The following is a 23,058-nucleotide window of genomic DNA, read 5'->3' on the forward strand; positions in this document are numbered from 1 at the left end:
CATACGGGACAGGAGTCGGTGTGGCGGCACAGAGAGGTGGCTGCTCGAGGGTTTGCACGGTTCTTGATCTTGCAACCATATAACTGATAAGGCTGGTAGAAAATGCACTGCCAAAAAAAGGATTATCTGTGGGTAGCTCAGTGTGTCTGACACGAGGCATGCTGGGTAAAGAGAGGCAGGGCTGTTTACTGTAGAGGCTCCTCGAGCAGTTAAATACTGTTGTCCAGTCTTTTAGTATTTACACTACCAGTCTTCTCATCCAAAAACACCCCGGCGTAAGATAATCAGTGGGAGATGTTCCATCCTATTGAATATTTCATGAGTGTGGTGTATTTATAATGTCATTAGCTGGGGGTGACTAAGCTAACATCAACAGTCACATTGGTTACTGTATTGTAATTGCCTCTCAACAAAACTCAACTTTAGCACTTCTGGCTTGTGCAGTTTACATTCTAAAAAAGCCCCTTTTACAATCTAGTACCTGCTTCTATTTGATTAACCTAGAGTGTCAGACTGCTTATCTGCTACTCTAAAAAGGTCTGAAAAGAAAAAAAATGGGATGTGAACCAAGTTTGGTTTGAAAAGAACTGAGGAACAGATGAAGATAGTCTTATGAAATATGTAATGTGTACTGATTGACGACGATTGGCTTCACCTGGAGTGAAACAAAAGACTGCCAGATCTATTCAGCTCATTCAATCACATCCAAGGAATCCAATATCAATCTGTGAGTATCAGTGTTCTTCTGCACACTGTCTGAAATAATGATGTAAATTAAGGACATAATGTGGCAGCAAAAACATAATTATGTGTCAGAAATCAAAGATAACTTTAATATTCTTTAGTCATTCTTTCCATGATATTAGCAAACATTCAACATTTTACAGGTCACGGATTAATTCAGGATGACCCAGCATTCGGGTCATCAATTAAAATTAGTAATGACTAGTAGTCCATGTGGACATGTAGCATATGTTGGAGCATATGTTGAATAGGAATACATTGCAGGAACTGAGTACGCACCGCTGCAGGGCCCAAGAGCAGGAACACTCTCTCACTTTTTTAATCGTCAGTATTTTAGAGGAATGAGCTCTGAGTTCAACATGTAAAATAAATTGCAGTACATTAGTGAAAACGGGAGTCAGTTTCTCCATAACCGGCTCTGATGTTGAAGCTTTCATGTTGAAAAATGAAGAGAACTTCTTTTTGATGTAACACCATATTGACAACAGCCCCACAAAGTAAAGACAAAAAGAAATAGAGTGAACTAAGTTGTTGCTCATCTACAATGGAGTGGCTCAGTTAAACTGGGCAAACATCCAAAATCTTACATTTAAAATGTTATTTCAAACTTTCTCTTTTATCACTTTTAATTCCCACTGAGGCCAATCAGGAAAAAAACGGTGATAAAAAGTATGTAGATTCCTCAAATTTTAATGCACACAGTTAAAGATGCATTTTGTATAGCTTCAAAGTTAGAGAATGTTAAGAGTATTTTGAAAAACAGTCAGCTGCAGATTTAATCACCAAAGCAATGCATTACATGGTTTCAAAGACAGGCAACATGTGCATATGAGCTCTTTCCAGTAATAGTTAGTCTAATATTTACAAAGTGATGGCCAAGAGAGAATATTAATTTAGAATTTAAGAGAAAAGTACCAAGTTGTTTATTTATTGAGAAGGCCTCGTACAGTGTAAGACCACCAAAATGTGCCTCAGGGTACAATTTGTACCAACATTAGATAGCAAAATAAATAATTGAAAGAGGTAACCTAACCTTGTTTAAAGTCATCTTCCAAAGAAGACATTACCCCAATTTCAGACATAAATTAGCCAGATATCCTTTGATTAGAAGAAGCTTCACATGCTCACTAAAATAATTTGATTAACCCAGCTCTCTGAGCCTTGGGGAGCTGAGAGAATGACTTTTGAATTTTGGAGGACTTTGAAAGAATACTTAATAAGGTAGATTAACTCTTTGATGTTCTGCTCTGGACCTTGAATAAAGACAGAGATATAACCTACTCTGATTCTAAATCAATCAGAAAATTGTCTTCATTAATCTCGTGATTTCTATCTGATTTTCCAAGCATCTATAGGAAATTGATTTGACTAAAATTCAGAAGAAAAATGTAGGGCCCCATTCTGGATTAAAAGAACAATTCTTAAAGGTTGCACCATCGTGGCTTCTCGCAACGCAAGTTGTTTTATGACCTTCTCCACAATATTACAGAGACACAAAAACCTTCATTAATCTGTCCTTCCTATTTCCTAGGGCTTGAGAAAGGGTCAAATGATTCAAAGGCTTTACTTGCCAGGCTTCCAAGACATTACCTCCTTTTCCGTAATTAGTTCTGATTATACAACGTAATGGAGAAGAAATATATAAATCCTATGAGAAATAAGGGCTAAGAACAGGATAAATAGAGGAGCGAAACATTGTGTGGATCATCTTCACTTAGCTACGCTCAGGCTGCCTGAATTTTGTTTATTTGGGAGTTTACATGACTCATGGGAATCAGAGAGTCACAAGCATTATGTATAATGCATGTCATATTCCTTGAACCAGTAGCATTGCACACTGTGCCTCGTAACAGACAAGAAATTTGGCTCAGTACAGTGTTAAGAACATTGTTTTTTCTACTGTCAAGTGATTTGTGGGAATAAACAGAAATGAAAGCCTGTGGGAGCATATGCTATTATCACAGATCTACATTTCATTGGGATGACAGGCTGGCACCGAGCCAGCTGCTTTAGAGTATTGGATCAGTGCTTCATATTTAGGTAAATGCATACAAATCCATATGCTAAAGATAAAACAAGCTTAAGACCTTTATTATCAACAAAATGTGGTATATTACCATTTTAAACATGGGCAGTGTAAACTTTCTTGGCACAGAAGACTTGGTCTTGCAGCAACAACAGATGGTTTCTATTTCTGTCTTTTGGTTCCCTGACAAGTGTTAACATATCTGCATGACATGTTTGAGATAAGATGAGAAATGACTAGATGGAAACGATTTTATTGAAGCCTAAGTGTCAGGGGTGAAAAAAACAGACTCCATTCAAAGGAAATTCTAATTTACAAAAGATATACATTATAATATCTGTGACCTGATGAATGTTTAAAGGTTATTATGAAAAAAATCAGTTTTTGCCTACCAGCACTACAAGTTTTTAAATTTCCATTTGTTTGGATTAACATGTTAGTGAGCTTTACACGTGCTGGTAGATGCTGCAGTCTTTAAAATAAGATAAGCTAAATGGTTGGCTGTAGATTCATAGTAAATGTACATCTTCTCATCCAACGCTCGCAAAAAACAATTCCTGCAAAACAACTATTACTACGGTATCAGCAGTAACATTAAAATATTCATGAAAATAAAAGGTAGAGCCATATTTATGATTAAGTTTAAGTATCATTGTCCAACAGATATAGAAAAAGGCCATTTTTGATAGTCTGGATGTTGAAGCAGTAAGAGATGTGAGCAGTGAGTGTGACATGTCTGGCTGAGTGGGAGTGGGTGAGATGTGTGTGTGTGTGTGGGGGGTGTCACAGCTGGCTTAGGCTGTGGTGTCACAGTTGCTGTGATTGCAGTGGGCACAAGTGAACGCCTGAAGCGTAGCATCTTGCTCTTTGGTAGGATGAGCTGGTGGCTGAATGTGGTGTCCATCTGCTACAGTTCATCACCAAGAGAGTGGGAGGGGTTATTCAGGACGGCATTCATCATGTCCATCATCCTCCTCTCTGCTACTGCCTCCAGACTGTTCAGTTCCAGCTCGACCACAGAGCTGGACTTTCTTACCAGTGTACTGCAATCACCGGCCTTTATGCCGCCTCCTCAACACACTATAGCCAAGAACAGTGCACTGACCACAGCAGACTTTCAGCAGCCGGTTGCACACACTGAGAGATCTCAGTTTCCTCGGTTGGTTTTGACTGACCAGTCCAGGTTTTTGTCGCAAGGTGCCTGTATGAGTCCACCTTCTCTACTTCTTGTCCTTGGATTATAAACGCGACAGTGGGCTGGGTGTCAACCAACTACTCTGTGTGGGGTTTGTACTGTTAGCTACGAGCCATCAGCTTAGGCATTGCCATGCTGAAGCTGTTGAGAGGGAATCAAAATGCTCCGTATCACCTATTATGCTCCTTTAAATGAGCATTTAGTTCAGTATCTAACTTCCCGAGTCTTGAAATTTGCTTATAATATATAATCCATCAGACTTTTATTATTCAAGTGTTACTGCTGGGCGGTAATCCAAATGCAAGTTGGCATCATTGTGTAAACTATGTCTCAGATCAAAGGTCACAAGCTCTGAGTAAAAAAAGATACAATATCTAGCATGCAAGTAGAATCTAATTAACCTACACATTAACATTTTGGCCCACCTGAACTGATTTTTACTGGCACAACAACAAGGTTAGATATAAAAGCACAATGACTGATGTTGCCTATTAATGTTGTTTTTGCTATGTAATTTGAATTTTTTTGTCATTTGTCTATTGATCAATGGGCTGAAACATGCACTCAAAGTGCACTGAGGGATGAAGAATATTTCCACTTCACAGATCTGATTCGTTTACCTTACTGACGAGAATTTCATTCCTTACTTTGGAAGCACATCTTCCCAAACTCATTCCCAGGGGGAATAAAAGCAGATAATTTACTGTTAAAATGAATTATTAAACTTGATTAAACAACGCTTGGGACAAAGAACTATTTGCAGGGATCTGAAATAATTCCCTTTACCAAGCCACTTAGTGAGGGGTGCCATCAAAAAAAAAAAAAAATTCAAATACAACTTGGAACAAAACAAGATCAGTGGGTCGCTGAGCGAGTTTATCTCCACGATTGAAACCAGAGGAGTTCCTTTGGACCATGAAATTGTCATTTGTTCTGTAAGCGTTACATCAAATGAGAGTTCATGGCCATGCCAGGACTGATCGTTGCTGCTGAGCTTATTTTAACTTGTTATGTGACAGAATCTCCATGGATAATTATATTTGGCTCACATAAAGGTAGAGAATGCAGGCGAGCATGTGCTAATCCAGAGCTGTGTCTCCATAGAACGCCAGTAGGAAACGATAGCGCCCATCCACAGAGCTGGATGAAAAGTTAGAAAAACACTGAGCGGATTCATGATGCAGTATTTATCCTCACATGTGATCACGACTAAGTGCAGGTGCATCCAAGCGTGTTTGAATATTTCAGCATGTTTTCATTTTGGTGCCTATTATGTGTGTTCGTGCCAGTAAAAGCTTTTCAGTGTGAGTCCATGTCTACATGTTTCTTTGCACGTGAACAGTATTAAGCAAAAAAGAATGTAACCAGTATGAGAGATTACATTCTGTGACTTGCTTAAAACCATTAGAGAGGGAGAAAAGACGACCAGGCAGAGGGGATTACTCTGGGCTGGAATGTGGAAGCGGCAGAACACAGTGAGGGGGGGGCGACAAGGGTGACATTGACAGTGTAGCACCGGCAACAGCACTAGCAGGAGATCGGGTTAAAGAGGGTGGCAGAGCGCCAACTGATTGTTCTAGAAAGAGGAAAGAACAGAGACAGACAGGAAAGAGAGGGATATAGGAAGATTAAGACAGAAAGGGAGTGATACAAGTACAAAGACAGCAGAGATTCCATCTTGCAGACAACAAACCAAGGGCCTTTGCCACCAACAGCTTCCTGCCTTTGATGTAGACTGCATTTTGGTAGCACTGATGAGCAGGAGAGTGGCGGTGTTTGTGGTGAGAAAGCCAGAAAGAGAAGGAGGAGAAGAAGCCATTATGAAAAGCATCAGACCCAGAGGCCTGTGGAACAGCCACTTTGATGACGCTACTGTGTGCTCCACGTGGGGGTGGGGGTGGCGGAGTTGGCGTTGGCGTTGTAATGAAAGCAAGGGGGGCAGGGTGTTATGATGACAAAGGCTGCAGGAAGTATATGTAGCCAGGCTGTAGAAGCCAACCCAAAATTAACAGAAAAAAAAAAACTACAACTAGGAAATGCAAATCAAACATATAAAGGACATACAACGAAGCTGTACACCCAGCAGGCATTCCAGCCAGCCAATTGAAATAAATCAAGATGGAGGAGAGAATTGCAGCTCAGGTTAGTATGAGGCAGCGGACCTCTTTGCTGATTTGGTGTACAGCATGGTGACATATACTGACCTGGGCTTGAGACAGCACTAGTGGTGGTGGGTTCAATAATTGCTACAGGGGAGGAGAGGGGGAAGGGGGAGGGGGAGGGAAAGAGGACATTCATGTATTATTAACAGAATGGAGACGTAAAAAAATAAATAAAAATGCATGCAAGGACAAAAGGACAGGGAATGGAGACAAATCCTCTCCATGCATTAAGGACCGATGACTCTGTGGCAAGATGCAACCTCCACATGCTCATAAACAACCACTTATCCACCCAGTTGCCTCGGATTTGCATGGGTCACTGCTATGCCATAAATGAGGGGAACCTGGGGGCCTGGGGCGGTGCGGGCAGTAAGGTTACACTGGAGCCCTGTGGGGTGGGGGTTGGGGTGTGGGTGGGGACCGTAGAGAGAGGCCCTACAATTATAGGTTGGGCGGAGAGCATGCCCTGCCATTTGCTAAATATATTCTCTAAAAAGGCAAACCCACCTCCCTAATGAATTTAATTTTGGGGGTAAAATAGTCAGTAGCCACCTATAACAAAATGATATGCCGCTCTTTCTACATAAACTATGCAAAACTCAAAACAAACCATGAAAAAACGATTAATTTATTTTCTTTGGTCATTTTGTCATATAAGTTGTAGTTTAGATACACTTCAGCTGATGGGGAGCAATGAAGATTTTGATATGAGTGTTTGGGATCTACGCTTCATGACGGCACGTCAGATCATAGCCCCCTGTTCTATACTTGTTCAATTCTTGCTTTGAGATGTTTAGTATTTTTCTTGTAGATCTGGGGATCTTTCATTAATTACATTACATTACATTACAGTCATTTAGCAGACGCTTTTATCCAAAGCGACTTACAGGAAGTAATTAATGATGGCTCAAGCCTGATTTTAAATGTTTTTGGTCTGTATATCCTGTGCTCCACCCACTTTTTGTGTTGTGTAAGTGTGGCATCCACCTCTCAGTACTACATCAGCACTTTAAAGCTGTAGTTAACAGGAGGCGGAGGCTCTACACCGATGGGGGAGCACAGGTGGACTGCATACACCTGCCATTCCAGCTGAACCCTGTATGCTCTGATGAAGGTCATTTAAAAATGGCGGGTTTGTGCAGAATGTCCTGTGTTATGTTAGTGATGATTCTCTCTCACCAATCAGTGGTATGTAGTGATTTAACTCTACCTAGCAGTATTGGCTTTGCTTGCTTGTAATCTAGACGGAGGTGGTACCAGAAAAAGTACCAGATACTACCCACAACCTTTACTGATGGAAAACCCCAAAAGAACGGTTCAAAGCGGGTCAAGTTCAGCAGAGCGTTGCGGTAACATGCGGTGGAAATGCGACATTGGTCTGCCTTTGATCCCTTTGTGGACGGAACTCAAGACTAACAATCTGACTACCTTATGAACTCATTTCAGGCTGAGCCACTGGTGGCATTTGGGAGATGGAATAATGTCACATCCACAAATGTTCAGTCCGGTGTGTTAAACTGCTAGAGCTAAGCGTGTCCAAGGGAGGACGGCAGCAAACACATCATCTTTACTTTTGAAGTGCATGAGTAAAATGTCACACCAAGAAGATCCTATGCTTAGTCATGTTTGTGGTTAAGACGTTTCTGCAGAAGGAGCCACACGTGTTTGGTTAAGATTGGATTGTGTAAAGAGGTGAATAAAAGCTGTATGTATGATTTTTCTGACACATTTTGGTCTCAAAAATGACTTTGCAAATTTCTTTGATTTCTGACTTCCAAAGCTCAAAGCTAAATCCAAATTCTACACTGCAGCATCAATTATTGAATGATACTTTGGTCCACAGAAATCACTGCAATCAATGTAAACATGACTGCCCATTTAAGCTGAAGTTTGAGACAATTAAATAAATAGTATGGCTTTCTGTTTGGTAAACAGGCACTTAATTCGAGATAAGCTGTGACCAGATTTCTGCAGAGACTCACTCGGGGAGCAGAATCTGGGATGTGTGGCAAAGATAAGCTGTTCATGAGAGCTCAACTCAGTGATGCACTGGTTGGACTCATAGGTGGTTTTCTTTTTATGGCACACCAACAGTGCGACTTACACATCCCCAGATAAAAAACTAAATATACTCCTCAAAAAAAGTAAAACCACCTTCTTCCCAAAGGCTTCATGGTAGAGGAGGAGCCTGTCTGTCACAGGGGGAAACCATGGCAGCCATGATTGCACCTCACACATATTCACACACACAAAGAATACTACTTTATGTTGTTGCAGTGAGCTGCTGTATCTAGGCCATGCACTAGTGCTGAGGCCTACTTTGACTCTCCATTTTAATCCATTTACACGGAAACCCAATATGGCCATTTCAATTGTGGGGCAAAAGGGTGCACTGTCGTCAACACACCGAGCTCTCAATCTGTGGTCTCTGTGTCACTTTTCAGAGGCACTCTAACAACTGTGCAATGACTGTGTTGCTATTTAAAAGGGCTACTGTTATGCCAACAACAATAAAGCATTTGCTTTCATTTGATTTCATCATTCTTTTCGATGGGGAAAATTGTGTAGGAATCAGTACTTGAAATGATATGCCTTTGCCCTCGGTATAGTGGTGGGGAAATGGTCGAATTCATCTTTTCTTCCACAAATGTTTCCACTTTAAGTGCTCCTGGGGGAGCCCATATGTGAAGTCAGTTTCTTTTTAGTTCTTTTTTCAAACAGGCAGGCGGATGCTATCGGATTAATACTTGAGCATGAATTCACCAGTGAATCATTTCATGAGTTCTCAGACACTCGTCCGTTACTGTGGAACATGTCTTTTGACATGCAATCTCTCCCTCATAGCTCCACACCGACTTGGGCTCTCTCTCCCATTCAGCACAGCAATGCATCATTTCACGCACTCTATATGGCTGTCGACCTTGCACATCCAGCTCACTTGCGAGATAAAATACATTAGTTTTCACAGCTATTTCATTTCATGGATTCGTATTCTCTTTGTTCTCTCCAGACGGGATAATGCAGGAGATTTATAGGACATGATTTGTAGGAATCAGTGTTCATGTGGGGCCCTGCTAAGTTTAGCTCATCACAAGAATAATGAGGAGTTAATACTAAAGCTGCAATATAACGACTCCATCAGCTATAGTAAAGCACTAAAGTATGTGAGGGGGTAGTCCTTGACATAAGGTGCGTTCGGAGATGAAAATAGTGAAGGCATGGTAGCGAGCTAATAAAACCAAAGATCCAAAAGCAGCAAAGAGGAAGAATCATTTTCCATTTGTGGAGTATATGTTCCAAAACCCAGCACCTTATGAATTACACGCTGGTTCAATAATATTGATCCTAATCATATCAAACCCCCAACAGACAGAATATGGTCATTTTTGTGTTATAGCATAGTAAGAATCTTACTTATTATGCCTTAAAAGAATGGGTAGTAAGACTGTAAAATTTCCCAAAGAAACTACCATTTCCTCTTTCTGCTCCATTTCAGTATATTATCAAGTCATTCTTCATGCAGGGACACGTTCCTTGTGTAAACTCTTTAGCTAATCCATTTTATATTTTCCTCATTGGTCCCTCCATGATGTTGTAACAGTCGGTGTTAAAGCCTGTGTTAATTTGTGAACCAACAAATTACTTATTCATCCTGTGTCCTTTTTAATGCTGTCCAGAGAATGTATCATCCCGTGAGCATCCACTGGGCTCAGTCATTCAGGGATGAGCGCTCCTAGCAGTGCATCTGGCCTCCTACAGGAGTGGGTGAGGGTGGGTGGGTATAAATTCCACTGCCCGCTGGGCTGCAGGATGAACACTCTGCTACAGCACCAAACATTTCCTCATCGCAGTGAGACGGGAAAATGTTAATGGCTTATATGATTGCCTAAATATGGAAATTCGGACATTCAAATGGTAGGTAAATGGTGCAACACTGTAAGGGTGCTTTTGGGGGAAATAAAGGACACCGCAACCTCACCACGTTAAATTCATTCAGCATATTTTGATACGTGATGTGACTGTTAGGTGAACCACTCAAAACTACGTCAAAATAATCCATTGTGTTTCTCTTAAAACATTGAAAAAATAGGAATATAGCCAATATCCAGTTGGTTTTATGACCTATGTAGACAAATGATAGAAGAGGTAGTCATTTTACACAAAGATGAAAACAACTTGTTAAAACGTGCCTTCCAACGCCTTCAGTTTTATTGCCATGCATTTTAAGCTGCAATAACACACACACACACACACACACACACACACACACACACACACACACACACACACACACACACACACACACACACACACACACACACACACACACACACACACACACACACACACACACACACACACACACACACACACTTTAGGTTTCACCTTTAGCTCCTATTTTCCTGCATCTCTGCTCCATGACTCAGGTACAATCACACAGTGTGGGAACAAACAACATCATCAACAACAATGGCAGATGAGGAGACATGTTGTTGAAATGACACCTACACATGCGGTGATTGATAAGCGTGACAAACGAACACGACGTTCATTAACCAACTAGCCAGCAGTGTCTCTCTTGCCTGAGGGAGGCTGAGCACTGACAGAGAGAGAGAGAGAGAGAGAGAGAGAGAGAGAGAGAGAGAGAGAGAGAGAGAGAGAGAGAGAGAGAGAGAGAGAGAGAGAGAGACTGACTCTTTTTCTCCCCCATCAGTCTATTCCGATTACGACTCGGGGATGGGAGGAAGGGGAGCTGAAAAAGGAAGAAATGAAGGCAGAGGTATAGGCGAAGAAAATCTCCTCCAGGGCTAAGCCGAGGTGGGCTGGGGGATAAGAGCTTGACCAATTAAGCTGGAGGACTCCTCAGAAAATTGGAGTGAACAGCCTCATTCTTTTCATCGAAGTTCACTTCCATCTAGTACATGAAATGGGAAGTTGTAATAGGGATAGCCAGCTTGGTGATTGTTATAACTCAGCTAACATCATAAAGTGTGTGTGTGTGAGTGCGTAGTATTTATATAGTATATATCTGTAAGCACAAGGACAAAAAAACTAAACCTGGTGCTTTTGAAAATACTAACCAGGAAATGCCCTTCCTCTTGTTGTAAAACACTATACTTTGTATGGAAGATTGTAAACATCAATATAAACCAATACAACTGATAATACATTTATTTTTAGTGTCAGTCATACAACCTTGTACAAATTGTTTGGATTAGGAAAACAGTGCAGAACATGGTTACATTTTTTTTTTTTTATTGTGCTGTGTATGACATATCTTCTCAACCAGATGGTTTGAAGAGTCTCTGACAATTCTGGAGAGGCCTTCAGAACAGCAAAAAGTGTTTTTAGATAACCTTAAATCTAATGGTAAGTTAGTTGGTATATATGAGAAATACAAACTGGGGCTAGATCAGCAGTACTGTTGCTTATGGGAAAATCAAAGCATTTATCACTAACTAAAGATTATGTTGAAGAACAGAGTGTTACACACACACACACACACACGTTTGTAATCCTTTGTGTCTTAATAATAACATCATTAATAATCACAACATTACCAAACACAATATCCATACATTTTGTCACGTTGTGTTGAATTAAAGCATTTCACCGCTTCCATGTGAAACAGTTTTCGCGCGTGAAGAAGCAGGCTCTTCCTCCTGTGTCTTTAACGTCATTCCTTCCTCCTCTACTTTTTTTTGTGTGAGCTCTCCCTAAACTCCAAACAAAAAAAAAATCACGTATTTCAGGACAGTATTGTTTCAGTTAAGAACATTTTATTTAGTTTACGCAGATGCTCATGTTTAAGTCACTCGTCGTTTTTTTAAAAGAAAATCTAACTGAAATGCTCATTGTGCCGAGTGTGCTACAGTAATTCTCACACAAACACTTGCAAAGACAGCATTAATGATGCATGAACTTGTGGACATATGAACAAGACTATTTTGTACATAATAACAGACATGCTGACTGTGACATCAGGTCACAAACCTAACGATTGGGCTAGCTCTGGCTAATTTATGACAATGACTTCAATATGCAATGTGCGTATTAAATTACCTCAACAGGTAAATCAACAAGAAGTAACCTAGTGTAGCTGATGACTTATCTCACTCCTCCTCTGAATGAAACTGACATCTTTCTGAGTGTAAGAACAAATGCACCGATCCAGTTCCCACTCTGCAAGTTTTTCAGTATTACTGCTTTAGCTCTGTACAACTGCTAAGAAAAAAACAAAACAAAAGCTGATACCTCACTAATTGCGATTACTTTTCTGTTGTACAGTGAAGCAATTGAAAGAAAACCTGTGTCCTGTGAATGAATCTAACCGGCTGAAAATAAATCACAGCAGGCACTAGACCTGTGAAAGCTCTGGTTCAGTTGTTATCTATTAAATACAAAAATTCCAACTACAATCATACAGAGAAGCACAGAAAGCCACAAAGGTTATTGCTGGTCATTTCTATGACATCATATAGGCTTATTCAAGTAATTACATCTTTGTAGCTTAACAACTGTTAAGTGAAGTACAGACAATTGTGACAAGTGCTTTTCTACTTATTATTTGTCTATTCGCTGATGACACTGGGTATTGTGTTATTCAAAAAGCGACCAGGTATTAAAAAGCTTTTTTGTATGCACACGCACAAACACAAACACACACACACACACACACACACACACACACACACACACACACACACACACACACACACACACACACACACACACACACACACACACACACACACACACAGTACTCAGACAGGTAGTGACAAAGAGGTTGTGTGCTTTCTTTCTGCTCCAAAGAACTCAGTTTGTGTTTTACCACAGCTTTAAACACACAGCTTAAAGTGGTACTTAGCTGAAAGAGATCACAATCCCTGACTAATGGTTTAACAGCACAGAAACCCACATGGTCTAACACAACTGGCAGAATAGAATCCAAACCTGTCCAACAGCACACAGAGAAGACACAGCCATCCAACTCATTTCAGAAATGCAGACATTTGTCAAAACCGACCATGTCAACATGTGCACAAAGCCAGGATGCTTTTCATCCTTGTTTTATTTGAAACAGAAACCAAACAGCTGTCTTCCAGTGGCTGTTTTTGGATGGAAGGCATATGTGTCAACTTTTCCTGGGAGAGGGCCTTTCAGAGTCATAGTTCATCTCATAAGCAATAAAGGCAAGCTTTTTCCTGGAATGATTTAAAGTGACTCTGTGAAGTTAACACAAATGGGATTTACAATGCTGAAGGGTAAGGAACTACAACTTCAGAAACTTGACAAGAGAGACTAATAAAACAGAGCCCTGAATGCTTCGTATTTTAATTTATTTTTAATCTTTTTACCCAGCGGCTGTATTTCAAGAAGGCTTTTTGAATTAGGGTTACCCTTTCTTGACCTCATCAACTCATGCAAAGTCACGAAACCTTGCAGTATAATGGAAACACCCAAAGAAACTAGTGTACATAAATACTCAATTGCTTCACCGCAAACCACCCACATTGTGTTTCCACTTAAAATTCACCTCAATGTATGATGCTCTATCAAATATGCATGCCCCTTTCCCCCTCCCCATCTCGCTCATCAATAGCCATCGACTGGTTCTAAAATAGCAATCCAAAGTCACCCATGGTGAAATCTAACCTCTGGGTTTTGTTATTTGCATCGACGTACCAGTGAGAGGGCGCTGCGACGATTGCTTGCCATTTCTCATTAAGAGCGACAGCGGTATTGGCCTCTCCTCCATAAGTGGAGATCATGAGAGAGAAAGGGAGGAAGACCAGACGCAGTGTGTGTGTGTGTGTGTGTGAGAAAGAGGATGCTAAAGAGGGAGAAAGAGAAAGACAAGGGGGGGAGAGAGAGGACAAAAGAATGAGAGTGTACGAGAGTGAGATAAGAGAATCAGAGAGACAAAGCTGCGATAGAAACACAGACAAAGAGATAAAGAATGGAAGAGAGAGAAGTTGGGGGTGGCAGCACAGGAAGCTGCCTCCTCTGACTATTCTGAGGGTTTCTTTGCCGCTCTGCCTTTGAGGCCTTGCTAGTGTCACATTAAGATCATCCATTTGAGGATCTGAGACAAGCCTTTGATGTTTTTGTGCATACACAAACAGGAGAGTGGAGTGCTCCTTTGACAGTTGCCAACTCTACAGAAATATCTTTTTGTATTCTGAGACTCTGGCCTGCTAGGGACAATGTTATCATCACAGGGTGCAGCGCAAACTGGTGAATAATTTAATTCACCTGTTCATATTTCATCACTGAATACATTAAATACATTTCTTTTTTATTCAGAAACACTCACTCTCAAACGTTGAGGAAAATATGTTTCCCAACCCCTTGCTGTCATTGCTTTTTTGCTGCATGGCAGGTAGCAGGTGGACAAAATAACTGAAGTGCCTAACAGTGTAGGCTTAGAAAAAGTAGAGTTCTTTTGAAAAGGTTTGAGTATGTGTGTAGACAGATATTGTAACATTCTTTGAGAAGGAAAAGTGTCTTGTTCTTTCAACAATGAAAGTGGTTGAGATCCACTTCCCAAAGAGATTCAAAGAAGAGTACATGCAGTGAGTGGAGCAGCTGTGGACTACCGTCTCTGGGAATGATTTTAATGTGAGTGTGTGTGCACCAGGATCCAAAAAGCTTTGTATTCCTTGTCTGTTGATTGACCCGTTAACAGAACTTAGCTGTTAAGAACTAAAATGGGAATAAGCCTTTTATCTCTTTTCATCTTTTGTGTTTTGAGCATTACTTTATGCTTTAATGATCAAGAGTTCAAGAACTTTAATTGGCCATTAAAATCACCATTTAGTCCTACGATAGGTGTACACTGGTCAGTAAGTTAGATGTTTGTCTACTTAAAAATCATTTATAACTATCAAAAGGGAATAGGCTACACAGAACGAAGGCTACATAGCCAAGAGAGAGAGAGACGGAGAGAGAGAGAGAAAGAGAGAGATAACAGCCCCATCCACGTCCTCGTCAGCTGGTAATATGAGATCCCAATAAGATTCTGAAAGTAAGCTCCCAGCTTAGTACATTAGCTAGTAAAGGTTTTTTTTTTTTTTTTTACCTTGAATTGGGCATAAATGGGTGGATAATTATATCAATACATTTCGACATCACACTTTGCAAACTGGAAATCCATCTTCTACAAAAATTCCAGTCAATTTGTAGGTCTCCAAAATGCCACCAATTACTGTATGGTGATTTAAGGTGATTTTTGCCGTATACAGCGGGTAAAATAAGTATTGAACACGTCACCATTTTTCTCAGTAAATATATTTCTAAAGGTGCTATTGACATGAAATTTTCACCAGCTGTCAGTAACAACCCAAGTAATCCATACATACAAAGAAAACAAAACAAATACGTTCAGAAATGAAGTTATGTGTAATAAAACGGAATGACACAGGGAAAAAGTATTGAACACGCTTACTGAAATTTATTTAATACTTCGTACAAAAGCCTTTGTTGGTAATGACAGCTTCAAGACGCCTCCTGTATGGAGAAACTAGTCGCATACATTGCTCAGGCGTGATTTTGGCCCATTCTTCCACACAAACAGTCTTCAAGTCTTGAAGGTTCCGTGGGCCTCTTCTATGAACTCTGATCTTTAGTTCTTTCCATAGATTCTCTATTGGATTCAAGTCAGGTGATTGGCTGGGCCATTCTAGCAGCTTTATTTTCTTTATCTGAAACCAATTGAGAGTTTCCTTGGCTGTGTGTTTGGGATCATTGTCTTGCTGAAATGTCCACCCTCGTTTCATCTTCATCATCCTGGTAGATGGCAGCAGATTTTTATCAAGAATGTCTCGGTACATTTTTCCTTCCTTCAATTTTCCTTCCTTCAATTATATGAAGTTTGCCAGTGCCGTATGCTGAAAAACAGCCCCACACCATGATGTTCCCACCGCCAAACTTCACTGTTGGTATGGTGTTTTTGGGGTGATGTGCAGTGCCATTTGACCTCCAAACATGGTGTGTATTATGGCATCCAAAGAGTTCAATTTCGGTCTCATCTGACCAGACTATATTCTCCCAGTATTTCACAGGCTTGTCTAAATGTTGTGCAGCAAACTTTAAACGAGCTTCAACATGCTTTTTCTTCAGCAATGGAGTCTTGCGTGGTGAGCGTGCATACAGGCCACGGCGGTTGAGTGCATTACTTATTGTTTTCTTTGAAACAATTGTACCTGCTAATTCCAGGTCTTTCTGAAGCTCTCCACAAGTGGTCCTTGGCTCTTGGACAACTCTTCTGATAATTATTTTCACTGCTCTGTCAGAAATCTTGCGAGGAGCACCTGGTCGTTGCCGGTTTATGATGAAATGATGTTCTTTCCACTTCCGGATTATGGCCCCAACAGTGCTCACTGGAACATTCAGAAGTTTAGAAATCCTTCTGTAATCAATGCCATCAGTATGTTTTGCAACAATAAGGTTGCGAAGGTCTTGAGAGAGCTCTTTGCTTTTACCCATTATGAGATGTTTCTTGTCTGACACCTTGGTAATGAGACACCTTTTTATAGGCCATCAGTTGGGACTGAACCAGCTGATATTAATTGGCACTGACAAGGGGCAGGATTGCTTTCTAATTACTGATAGATTTCAGCTGGTGTCTTGGCTTTCCATGCCTTTTTGCACCTCCCTTTCTTCATGTGTTCAATACTTTTTCCCTGCATCATTCCATTTTATTACACATAACTTAATTTCTGAACTTATTTGTTTGGTTTTCTTTGTATGTATGGATTACTTGGGTTGTTACCGACATCTGGTGAAAATTTCATGTCAATAGCACCTTTAGAAATATATTCACTGCGAAAAATGATGACGTGTTCAATACTTATTTTACCCGCTGTACAGGCCTATGGCTGGAACGTAATTCTCTTTGACTTTTTTACAGTTCTTTTCCTCAATGCTTCAGGTTAGTGGCACAACTCACACACAAAAACGAAAAGGCGCACACACACACGTTACATGGCTCGCACAAGGGTAGATTTCACAGCACACACAAACATGTTTCTTGAGATGCGTTATCACAGGGCAACAATGCAGGAATCAGGACACAATCGATATCGTAGCTTCTACAATTCTTGCGGTTATGGCAAAATCTGTTATAACCAACATCCCGAGCGGAGAGTTGGCATCCACGTGCCTCCTTCGATAAATATGAAGTCCATTAGACCTCACCAGGAAGGTATGATATGGCAAGAGGCTCACAATGTCTCCTGAAGATCTCACCCCCTCTGTTCAGTCAGCCTGACCTACTAGAAGAAGTTGTTTGTGCAGTGACATGGATATTATCCCTAACTGGCTTCCCTCCAATGAACACTACCACTTGTGTTTGTTGGACTGTACCACCAAGCTGGAGGTCCCGCTGACCTGCGATTGAACCTGTTTTATGGAAACGGAAACTTTTGCTGTTTAAGTTTTCGGGCAGTTGAGCAAATAATCAGTTTTTTTTCAGTTCCTGAATTTCTGCAAAATGCTCTCCTAACCATGTTCAACAATTCAGCGGTCTATTACTGATGCACCGGCAGTTTGGCCTCTGATTAGTTGGCCTCTTTGGCTCTCTGTTAGATGCCTCATGGTGTCTTGAAAACTATGCAAAGGCTGACACTCACACCTCTTTAAAGTCTAAGTCATACCGCTACTTGGCATTCAATTTAGCACGGCCGACCTGTGTAGCTGCCTTTGTAATTGTGATGCTGTTACCTCAAAGCTACATTTCTTTTTCAGGTGGTGTTTGAGTCCAGTACACATGCAGATGTAGACTTTGAAAACAACACACACCCACCCACACATACAGATTTTTGCAAATGTAATAGACAATCGACACTCACTAAATTGATGACTAGGAAATAAGAAAACCACTTCTACTGGTAATGTGTGGGTGCTCAGATGCAGCACTGGGATTAACTTTAGCTTTTATCCTAAATCAAGAATGCTGCAGGAAAACTGAAAACACTTCTGAGGGCACAAACCCACACTGACATCCACAACAACATTTCAGCCCTCTCACTCTCCATCACTCCAGTCAGCCACAAGCAGATAGAACGACAACTTACGGATGAGAGGCACACTGGCGTTAGCTGTCCCTAGCTTGTTGGAGGCGACACATGTGTAGTTCCCGTAACGATCCTCTGTCATGTTGGTCACTGTGAGGACTGATCTGGAGCTGAGGCTCTTGATGTCGATACCTTGACCCTTGATAATCCTGAAACAGAACACAATCGCAAAATAAAGATCTTTTTTCTCGCCCACACACAAAGTGTCATGAACAGTACAAATGTTTCTCGTCTTTTAGTGGTTCTTCAGATTGTACAGTACTTCATCACCCTCTTCAACAGATCTATTTATCCCTTGGTCTGTCACGTCTGCCTTGGAGAGACGCTCTGAAGGACTGAGAGGGAAGAGAAATGACCCAGAGATGAACCAGCTCCAATGCCACTTGACACATTGTTCATTGTTGTGTTGCAGGTGCAGGGGGGATTACAATAAATCCTGTTGCAGTTTTGCCTGGCATGTGTGCCATGAAATGGACAAATGTTTACTTGATTACTTTGGTGGTCATGATGGTCTTTAACAGCTTGTAAAGATTAAAATTCACTCCGTAACAGCATATGTTGTGCATCCTGGTTGTGAGATTATCGTAGATATTAAAGCTGAGTTTGTTTTCATCAGTGTGGTTGTGTTATAACATTGCAACATTTGGGATTGTAAACCATAAAAACCTCCAGAGGGACATGTTTCTATCTTGGCCTTGCTGTGGCCCCCCATGTTCTTGAGGTTGGCTCGAGTTGCTCTGAGAGGCACTCTGAGCTGAAACACTATGTGTGTGACCTCATGTCCAGCAAATATCTAAAAATGTGTTGTTCCCTCTCCCACGCAGACCTCCTCAAATGTTTCACATTTCACTGATAATCTCAGCGGGAGTCTCGCCTCTCTGCTAGTTTAACATCAAACTAGTCAATGCTCCCCTCTGTCAGAGTGAAACACCCTTGGATATGCACACATAAACATTCACCCACTTCCATTGAAGAATGGAAGCAGTGACACATCAAGAGATAAATTTGGTTTTCAAAACTGTCACACTGCTTCCGATAGAGACGAGCTGGCAGCAGTACTGCACTGATGGTTTTAGCTGCATCAACACAAAGCTGAAATAAGAAGTGGGCTTTATTATCCATACACAGTGAATGGGCATTGGAGTAGTCACATTCAGTGTTAATGTTGTGCAGATGCTACACATGCTCTGTGCACAAGTATTTCTGCTAATGTTCTTTTCATAATGAGGATTAGATGAAGAAATTTAGCCATGTAAGAAGTCACAAAAAAGAACAAGTCCTTGAATTAAGTAAAGACTAGAATCATGCCAACTTGCCTCCTTAGCAATTGAATAAATTGAATCCACCCCATAATTACAATTAGCACAGTGTGAGCTGATGATTGAAATTGTGCTCACCAGGAGTGGGTAAATGATGAGTAATGGGGGTAATTTGGTTTTTAAATTCAAGAACTGACACTTGAATCTAGCCTGATTGATGTATGTGTCGCGAATGATTTAAGCCAGTTGCCAGCAAACATTTTATTAGGATGCAAGGTGAGGACGAGGCACAAATTACTCTTGCAGGAACATTTACATGGGATCTCCCCTGAAGACGAGCGCAGAACAAACAAATGCATTGTCTCTGGGAAAAAGTAAACAAATGAAAACCACATCTTTCCTATTACACATTTACGTTTACTTGTCCATAAACAAGTATGACTTGATTATTGTGTCAGCGTTGAAGATTTTTGTTTATATTTCAACTGTAAACACAGTTCATCCTTACAAGCTTTTGAACTTCAATAAAAACAGTATTTATAAATAATAAATAGCATTTGTTTACTGTATATATGCTTCAAGAACAGGTTAGGTGGCTAATATACAGCAGAACAATTCAGATTATGTCAAAATATGCTTTTAAATTTGTTTTTTTACCTCAAGACACTTATTAAACCCAGTGTGCAAAACATATCCACTTCATATTTATATGAGCTAAAACACTTAATTTCACCTTTAACCAACGGTATCCATTCCATTCATATTCATACTGGTGGGCTGACCCATAAAATCTACTGGATGCAGCTGCATCACAGCTGCTGGACACGATCTCTTGTCATTGTAATTGATGTGCTGATGTTTACCTGACGTTGGACCGAAGCTTCTTGCTTGCGGCTACTTCTACCTATTCCCTTAGTAGAGTAGCTAACACAATTTCACTAATAATACAATTTGACAATGCATCTAATGTGATATTTACAAACAGCAAAACTATTTTTGTTTGCCATTTCTCTGAGATTTGTGAAGCAGGAGAAGGAATTCTACATTTTTACTCTGCTAATTTTTTTTAGGAAACATAAGGTCTAAAATAGAGGTAGGAGTAATTAAGGCGAGTGAAGTGCAGCCATACAAGTATCTGTTTACGAATTAATCAATTGAAAACCTGTTTTCAATATGTTGTAAAAAAAGAAAAAGAAATTCAGTGAATAACTCTAAACAGTAAAAATGAGAGTGGCGATGCATTGTGCAATGGGCACTTTATCAGGACAGGTTGAACAATCAAACTGGGCTCACCTTTTTTCACCCTTGTACCACTCAAACATTGGAGCAGGAACAGCAGCTGCCTCGCACCTTAGCAGAGCTGTGCGTCCCAGACCAACTCCATGGCTTTTCATCTCATGGATAGATGGGGCAACTGGAGAAAACAGAGAGACGTTGGAGGGTCACACATTTCAGTCAAAAGAAACAAATGTGATAAAAGAAGAAAAAGGTTTAAGTCGTAATAAGACATGAATCACAGGTGAAGGACGGTTGTTGAACTTTAGAATGAGACGCTCCGACATCTTAGTCATTGCACACATTACGTAGTGTAAACTCAACACTCAGAGGCTACAGGGGCGGAGTTGGGGAGGGAAGAGGGCATCCATCCTCGATGCTGAAAAAGAAATGAATTGCACTGCATGGTGATAAATGGCTTAATGGAAGTTCAAAGACTCAATAGCACGGGCAGGTTCTGTGAATGCAAAATGAGGCTCCTTTCATGTGCCGAAATGTGGTGTAAATCTCTTTGCCAGTGTCATGAAGGCAGCTTTACATATGGACAGTTTCTATAGCAGCCCAGTCCTTTGTACTTAAAATATTTAGCCTGCTTCAAGAACCATACTTGAAAGAAATACAATTGATGAATTGAATTTATATAGAATATTGTTGAAAACAGCATGTTGTTGTACAAAAAATCCAGCACCCTTAACATTCCCATAGTCACATAATACAGAATCACGGAATACAAATGTTTCACTTGCTTTACTTGACCCTTTTTTTAAAGACTGAGGACAAGCTGTGCTTGCTGTAAGTCCTTTAGTCTATTCCTCCCCGTTACAGAAATCAACAGAGGCAAGGAAACAGGAGAAACAAATAAGGCACAGGGCTCAATCTGACACTATGTATTATTTTGACTTGGCTTGACTCCCCACGGCCTGTCAAATAATAAAACAGCTCTTTACACACAATCGGATGCTCAGTCATCTGACATACAATACAGGCAAAATTACTTTGTGTCAATCATACAGATTCTGATTAAAAATCTATGAGACATGGAAAAAGTTCATACTCTTAGTCTTAGGATCAGCCCTGCAGCTAGCAGTGAACTGCCCAGCCATGTCTGAAAGTTAGATGTGGACTATTTATATTCCTGACAATGAGCCTTTAAGAGCGACCTGTCAGTCTGTGCTGCAGCCTGTATCCAGTGGGGGAGCTTGGCCAAACGCCTGCAAACCTTTACCTCCAATTGCATTTGGAGATGTTCCGGCTGACCTCAGAGTGGACTGATTCAGCTTTGGACAACACAACCCCTTGGTTCTAACTGGCATCCAGCTCCCATAACTGCCAACTGCCAATGAATGTCTGACTATTCTATTTCAACTTAATAAGATTGTTCTAATATATATTCCAGATACATGTACCCAGCCACATGCTTTATTATAGCATACATATTCATTTTTTTCAGATAAGACATATTGCCAACCTTCGAAAACTCTGCATTGATGTGGTGGGATGAAACAGATATGTGAAAGAGATACATGTGAACATTTGTGTGTGGCGTATGATCGTGTAGGAGAGGCGCACTAAGGTGACAGTGCGCTCTGTGATGATGGATGCCCTTCCACCAACCTTCTTCTGCATCCTAATGAGCATATTCATATGACTAGTGTATGTTGATTTTCTGTCCTTGCACATGTGTACCAATTATGCAGTCATTTCCTCTCTTCTGTGGCTGGGCTGAATAATCTGAAGGACTTGAGACAGTAAATCAAGAGATGGGTTATCTTAGGTCCTTTCCTGTTCATATATCACTGTATGAAATGCTGGATTCCATGCTGGTGGGCCTTTGTAGAACTTGACTGCAAGTATGTGCTGGCTGTGAGCATGTATTCCTGTATCTATAAAACAGCCAATCTTAAAGGACCAATTCTTCTCTGACTCAATCTGGCTTCAGAAACTTGACATATTGTTTCAAAGATGTATCTATTTTATTTACAATTTACATTAAAGGGACACCCTCCCAAAATTTTAAATGTATATTTTTTCCTCTTATCAGCTATTTATCAATCTATATTGTTTTGTTGTAAATTGTCAAGTTTTGGAGATATCAGCTAACAGGACTTCTGCCTTCTCTTGAATATATTGGGATGGCACTGAGGTTTTGAAAAATTCACCAGCCTTGTATCTTTCCAGAAATCATGACCCTGTTACTCAAGATTATAAATAGCACTACAGGTAAGCGGAAATATATGTGTTTTTGATTTAGGGGTAAACTGTCCCTTTAACGGTTACCACACTATTAAGACAACCTGCAAAATAAGTTACAGCTCCCACC

At 40.5% G+C, this 23,058-nt stretch overlaps 1 protein-coding gene across 3 annotated transcripts in view; it reads right to left on the reverse strand.

Annotated features, from left to right (window-relative positions):
• Nucleotides 1-23,058, reverse strand: part of negr1 (neuronal growth regulator 1) — a 131,243-nt gene that overhangs the window by 20,649 nt on the left and 87,536 nt on the right. Inside the window, exons 5-7 of one of the 3 annotated variants that reach the window (XM_054602280.1) lie at nucleotides 20,757-20,877; nucleotides 18,205-18,353; nucleotides 6,170-6,211 (exon numbers count right to left, since the gene is read on the reverse strand). In XM_054602280.1, coding sequence (XP_054458255.1) covers nucleotides 6,170-6,211; nucleotides 18,205-18,353; nucleotides 20,757-20,877 — 312 coding nt within the window. Of the gene's footprint in view, nucleotides 1-6,169; nucleotides 6,212-11,727; nucleotides 11,845-18,204; nucleotides 18,354-20,756; nucleotides 20,878-23,058 lie in introns of those variants that run through there. The other 2 variants (XM_054602281.1, XM_054602282.1) reach the window with 2 other exon arrangements.

Source organism: Anoplopoma fimbria, chromosome 8, assembly GCF_027596085.1.
Source record: "Anoplopoma fimbria isolate UVic2021 breed Golden Eagle Sablefish chromosome 8, Afim_UVic_2022, whole genome shotgun sequence".
Taxonomy (NCBI): domain Eukaryota; kingdom Metazoa; phylum Chordata; class Actinopteri; order Perciformes; family Anoplopomatidae; genus Anoplopoma; species Anoplopoma fimbria.